Source organism: Macrobrachium rosenbergii, chromosome 50 (assembly GCF_040412425.1).
Source record: "Macrobrachium rosenbergii isolate ZJJX-2024 chromosome 50, ASM4041242v1, whole genome shotgun sequence".
Classification (NCBI taxonomy): domain Eukaryota; kingdom Metazoa; phylum Arthropoda; class Malacostraca; order Decapoda; family Palaemonidae; genus Macrobrachium; species Macrobrachium rosenbergii.
Window position 1 is genome coordinate 27375661 of NC_089790.1, and position 7043 is coordinate 27382703.

A 7043-nucleotide genomic window follows, 5' to 3' on the forward strand; every position below is an offset into this window, starting at 1 on the left:
GATAAGCTGATAGTTACACAGATCCTCTCCAAAATGAGAGATGCAAACATCAGCTGCTTAAGGCATCTCTAGATGTCATGGTATCCTTTGACTCTGATACTGTCATATGAAAACTGAACTGGGCCACATATGACACATTACGGTAAATGAAAACTTCCATGCAATGGCAAATTATTGTTAAGGTATAATACCAAAACCGCCTTCAAAAGTAACCACTCATTCAAGCGCTTTTTAGATTTACTAGCAACCTGGCTCCCAGAATCTCTTGGATATGCATTTAAAAACTGCTGACAAGAACTCAAGGCTGAAAAAACCGATATTCAATCAAATTTATGAGTATTTCAAAAGAATATAATTAATAAATAATTCCAAACATTCATTATTCCTGTTTCTTGCTAGTCTAGTAACCTCTTGCACACGATCATTCAATTACAGTAAATATATCTAGACCAACAAAAACATACTTGTGTTGTCCAAATCAGTCTTGATTAAGCAGACCATATGCAAGCACAGAGTCTTGCCCCTGGGGGACCCATAATGCTGTCAAACAACTGATGATACCTGTAGCTCATAGAACTGGCAGTATACATTAGTTACTCTGTTTCAATTCAGTCAAAGAAAAGTGAGAGAATTTAATTAGAACTTTTCCAAAAGAAACAGACCAAACACATATGTAAAATATCTAATGTTGTTTTGCAACGTAAGTCACATCCTTGCCTTTAGATCAGGTGTGCATTCTATTACTCAAGAGAGATTTTGTTTCTTGTTGCCTGGAACTACAGGTTTCAGCATGACTTAATTTGAAGCTAAAACAATAGTAGCATCAAGTTCGGCCATAATGTGCTCACAGAAACGGTAAGCAGATAGTGGCTGCTTTCGTGACAGTAATGTCCGGTTGACATAGTTTTTAACTGTTGCTCATTGTAAAAGGCTTACAAAATCGCACCTTGAGACAGCAGATAACTAGCTATGGAATTTGTTTGGTAACATAGCCTGTATCTACATCTGTAAAAAAAAAAAAAAAAATTACTAGCGTAAGATAATTCCCCAGACGAGCCTCGATGATAAGATCAGGAAAACACTGAAAGAATGATATATTCTCTAGGTGGACACTCAAACGAAAGGTAAATGTGTAAGATAAAAGCTAGCAGTTTGTAATTAAGTCTTATGTTGCACAGCCCAAGGCAACACTTAAAAGTTGCCCAACAATAAGACATTTTTCTTTTACAATCCCATTGAGTGAGGCATTACTCTATGCTATGCTAAATAGGGCTGTCAATGAGCAATACCATCACCCTACAAATACCTGTACTGTTAAGCCTATAAACGGATAAATGGATAATGTTGTTAGTAAGGGGTGACAAAAAGTGAAACCAAACCTGATTTCTGTTCGAGTTCTGTCGAATTTCGCCATGATTAGTCTATTATAAAAAAAATATACCATCATGACTGACCAAGATTAACTACGATCCACGTAGTTTACCACTCAATCCATACACCATTCTTAGACCACATAATTTAATAACCATTACCTTTTTACTACAATTTAAATTGGTTATGTTTTCGGCACAGTTATAAGTCACAATAGTTAAATTGCCTTCTTTATGTTAATATTTAACCAAAGGAAGGCAAATACTCCCATTCTAGTTGTCGTGAATAAAAAAAAAGCCTCTGCAAACTCACCTACTAAATTCTGAACAGCCTACTGCTGTGACTGTGTTGCTATGTAGTCCTTCCTTTACATGAAAATATCAAGTTTATCGAAAACTGCTGAAAACTAAGATCCTACATTAATTAACCTTCTAAGATTGGATGAACTCTACAAAGTAGGCCTATTCCTTTGAATCAATGATGTCTACACCACATTAATGCTGAGGATTTTATTTTCAACTTGTTTCAGTCATCTGCCATAAACCTAACAAGAATTTTATCACACGGTTAAATGAACAAAAAAAAAAAAATCTACTCTGCTTTTCCCTTATCATATCTTCAAAGGATAAAAAAAATATCAAAGCTGTAACACTTATTCCGCTATCCAAGTAAAGGCATCGCAACCAAATCTCTCTCTCTCTCTCTCTCTCTCTCAGCTTCAACAACAAACAGCAACGGCAGTAAACTCATAAGAAATGCATATTAATACAAGTAATACCAGAAGCAGTAACCTAATAGTCGACTTGTAGCCCCTAAGGCAACTCAAGACAAATTATGTCTCCCTTAACGGCTAACGTATTAATATTGCACACAAAAACGTTACTTACCATAGCACACTGGGACAGACAGCGCTTGGATGTGTATTAGCGCAGAGATGTTTTGTCATAAACAGATCCTTAGTAAAACTTCGTTCACCTATGAAACATGTCCCATAAATCTGATATCGGAATGCTTGCGACTACTGCACTGAAAAAATACACAAGCCATCTAAAAGATAAAATGTACTTACAACGTTACTAGGCAGAATTGACCCCAACTTACGGTTATATGGAGAACTTCCAGCTTAAAACCTAAACCGTATCAGTAGAACTACTGGTCAACGGTTAAGCCTGTTGTTACTCAAGTGCATGAAAACTAACAAAATTATTCGAGACAGACAAAAGGAAAAAAAATAAAAACTTTGAGAGCAGCCTACCTTTCTACTAGGAAATATTTCATCAACTGGGTCTTACTATGGGGAAATTTTATGTTATTCAGCTTTAATAGTAAGTCTAGAATTTTAACAAAGGCCTTACCCTAGGCTGTGAGTCATTATAGCTGTTAATTTGGCGACTGTCATCTGACATAAGTATCATGAAATACTATTAAATGCTTGGTGCGAAGATCATTGCTATACCACCTGAAGATCAAATCCACCTTGTCCTGGAAGATCTGAGAGAGCAGCATCGGGAAGATGGCAAAAATGAAGAACCTCGAACTAATAGCATACTATATTATAACAAGATGACAAAGACAACATTACCTGTCTTAGCCCTGAAATCTTAACCATCAAAATCGAAGCTGATTACGACAGTAAACTGGTAAGACTAAACAAGCTATCTTGCAGCATCAATACAAACCTCCTCCAGATCGTTGACAGTCTGCCTACAAAGAGGCATTTTGGAGACGAAATTGCTCGTTGGTGGAGATGAAATGTCATCTTTCACCTCGTTGATGTAGTCGTTTACACTAATATACTCCGGCATGGTGTCTGCCACTGGCAAACAGCCGCTTTTCACAGGATAGGAATCAATTTCCACTAAATGCACTGACACACTTCTACCTTCAATCACGTCCGCACGAATACTGGTGTTGTGACGCAGATGGCAGCACGTGCAATCTATCTGCCTCCTCCCGGCGCCCGGGTGGTGGCAACACCCTTCAGCGCATGCGCATAGGTTTTGCGCTCATAAAACAAAATATCATTGAGCGTCCCTTACCTCACACAAATCCAATACTGTATGCATTAATTAACGAATTGTGCAACACAACATTCGAGAGTATCTCCAAATACAACATGATGCTAAAGGAGACGGGGATCACCTTTTGCAGAAGACATCTTTCATTTCAGTTAGTGATGCTGCTCCTTCTCACATAGACTGATTTTGCTTGCCAGAATCAGACATCCTGTAATACTGGGCGGCGTTCGGTTATGCCAGCACAATAATCGAATGAAAAAAGTAAGAAATGTGGTTCGCACCTTTGACATTACTAGAGTCAACCCATCTACCATAAAGATTTTAATCGTTAAAACTTTAAATCGAGAGAAGTTCTGAACACAATATGAATTCTGATTAATAACAAGATATTTCTTCATCAGTTCTAAAAGCCATGACGCAATGACTGCGTAGGGGTGATGCTAATGTATGGATTGTATGCTGATACCGCTTCCACGTTCATAATACGTAAGATTTTCATCCCTGTGCGGTGTGATACTGACCTCAAGCAATACGAAGTCTCCGCTGATGCTATCTTCATCTCGTAGCATTTCAGAGGTACTTTGAAACGTTCCCTTTAACACTGCGAGTGATTTATGAAGTGCTCGTAAAGCTTCTTATATCCATTGGTTATATTTACAGAGATGACATCAATGCTGCATACTTTTGCTTATCCTTGACGTTATAGTTACTCGTGTCTGGATGCGGTAGCATCCAGGAACCTCCAAGTTCTAATCAGAAGAGTTCAAAGTAGTCTGATCATCTTAAACTTATTTCCACTGATAAAACTGTGCCTTGAGTTGCATCAGTGTACCTTGGCAGCCTTGCAAAGTTTGTAGTGTTAGCATCAAACTTCTGTGACGTGTCACGACGCTACATTGTCCACCTCGCTGTAAAATTTCTCTGTTCCAGAGGTCCTTCATTCCTCACACTGTTGGACTGTAGAACAGCCTCCCAGAGGATGTCTTGCAATTGTAACCAGAAGTTCAAGCGAAAATGCAATGGCTCATTACCCTGATACTATGCTTCTTGCATTCTAATACTTTTTTATCTATTTATATTTTCTTTTTTAATAGGTGGGATCTCTTCTTTCTATATTTCACTTTACTTCCTCTTAATTCTTCCTGATGAACACCATATTCTTTGAAACGTTGAATTTCAAGTCAATGGCCCCTGTGAGCTTGTTCCATACGAATAGGTTTCATCTACTGAATAATAATAATAATAATAATAATAATAATAATAATAATAATAATAATAATAATAATAATATACACATTAGAAAAAGTTAAGTTCTAACAGTTCTTTACGTAACTGTGTCTCTCCTAATTCGCTCTCCGAATTACTGTTGCACACTGTGCTTTCTACTGAAGTCCTATTAATATTTCCGAGAAATTCTTTAGCTAACAATAAATACAAAAATCGGATCACATCATTCGGGGTACCTGCTTTTTTACTTTGGCCTCTCGTGAACAGCCGTCTTGTTACCGCCTGATATGAGGCATCGACCTACAAAGTTTCTGCAAGTCGGGTATCTTCCCAGCCCTTCCGTGTCTTCACTCACCTGAGCGTATTGCATCTGTCACCTGTCGTCAAATCGGACGACTCACATCGTGAACTCCGACCTAGATATCGTTCTGAGGTTATTTTAAAACACTGATTTCTATCTCACGTTTCATTTCAAATAAAATTCTTAGTTAATATTAAGTTGCATGTCTAGTTTTGTAATCAGCCTCTCTAAACTCGCTAGAAAATAAAATTGCAATACTGAATTAATGCTAGTATTCTAATTTTCACCTTCAGCAAATTATTAGTGTTATGTGTTCTTAAAGAGTTATCCATGGGCTGTTTTTGTTATGTTTTTCCTTCTTCAATTAAAAAAAATCATAGAAACTGCGTTTGTAATCAGATATTACAATCGGTAACCGATGTTGCTAGTCAAACCATTCCAGTTTACTTGTTAGTTCGGCACGAAGCAGTCTCTTGGTGATGTAGATCGTTGTTTTATCTCTCCCCCTTTCTCGTTAATGATTTTCCGATACTTGAATATAGCTGAATTTGTCTTTCCCAGTTACTGGAGAAATTAAACAGTGTATAATTCGAGTATCAGAATTAATATATTTAGCAACAACTTAAAAATCTCAGTCAATGTAAGACATATCAGAGAAGAGGTGAGGTTGTTTGTAATAGTATAATTGATAAGTCCTAATGTTGTTGGCACACTCACAAGACTCCTAAGGGCACTGAAGCAGTTCCTTGGGCTGTAGAAGGAAGTGAATCCGCTGGCCAAGTCTCTTATGCCCACATCCCTCTTGGAAGTTCCAGGGGTTCAGGGGTTTGGTGTGTGAACCAGTTTCACCTCAACTAAATTATTCTTTCCACATGAGCAAACCACCTCAGGACACATGCATCCTCTCCCCTATGCTAACTTTTAATGGTTCATCTTTATACCTCTATATTTTTAACCGTTTCATCATTTCTTACTCCCCATATAGACTACTATAATAACTTGCCCTGCAATTGCTTCATAAGATACAATCCTCTTCCATGACTGAACCCATAATAGCCTTTCCCTATTAATCCCTCTGTTACCTGTTTTACTTTGAAAGTCAGCATCATATCATATACTTCCCAGATCTGTGTCAAAACATTATCACCTATAATTCTCATATGGATCTCTCACCTTTAGAACCTTTTGCTTTTGCTCCTCCATACATGCCTTACACACAACATGAGCAACTACTCGGTCACACTTTTGGACCTTTCTACAGCACTTTAACTGCTCTCCACAGCAGGTACCTCTACAACTATTCTCAAATATACCCTAACCTCCTCCACTCTTGCACTACCGAGATCAGCCTCTCAACTATCCTTCACATTCAACAACTCTTAAAAATACTCACTCCATTATTGCAATCTTTCAAGACATCATCTGTCCATTTTCAGATTTTATTCTAAGACCCACTTGCTCCCTAAAATTTTGTTTTTTTGTTTACCTGCCTACAGAAAAAATCTTTTTCTCCCAAAAACTTGCTAAGATTCACTTTTGTATTTTCACTATTTCCTTTCTTTTTCACTTTTTTTTCTTGGCTACTTTATCTCTCATATACCTATACACCATCTCATCTCTCATGCAACTGGACCTCGAATAATCCCCATTTCCTTCACTATAATTTCATCTTATCCCAACAATTATTGCTTTTATTCTTTTTTTTTCTGTGCCTATTACCCACAAACATTCCTTGATCCAGTGGCCTCATCCATGGAATTTTTTACTTCTCATTAATTCCTTTCACTATGGCACCCTTTATGCTAACCCAGTTTCCATTTGTCTTCTACTTATACACATTCTCACTTCCTGCTTTTCAAACCTACTCGCCCTAATTACTTTTATAGGTACTGTACATTATGAATCATTGGTATCTGAAACCACCTATTTTGTCTTTCATTTGTACCAATATTGGTCAGATGTACCTCCAGCTATACACTGTATACTAACCCTTAACCTAAACCTTCACTTCCCCAAGTATACAAATCTTTTTAACCATTTGTCTCCAATAACTGACCATCTCTCATAACCTCATTCCCATAAAGTGCTCTCAATTTTCATTCACTCCAGACTTGCCAACGACACCT

At 37.4% G+C, this 7043-nt stretch overlaps 1 protein-coding gene across 4 annotated transcripts in view; it reads right to left on the minus strand.

Annotated features, from left to right (window-relative positions):
* Asap (ArfGAP domain of ASAP) overlaps positions 1–3607 on the minus strand; it is a 289381-nt gene extending 285774 nt beyond the window's left edge. For 3 of the 4 annotated variants that reach the window (XM_067094341.1, XM_067094338.1, XM_067094337.1), the window contains exon 1: positions 3051–3293. In XM_067094341.1, the coding sequence (XP_066950442.1) occupies positions 3051–3176 (126 nt within the window). In that variant the 5' untranslated portion in view covers positions 3177–3293. Of the gene's footprint in view, positions 1–3050 lie in introns of all 4 variants that reach the window. The other variant, XM_067094340.1, reaches the window with a different exon arrangement.
* Positions 3608–7043: the final 3436 nt, after the last annotated feature.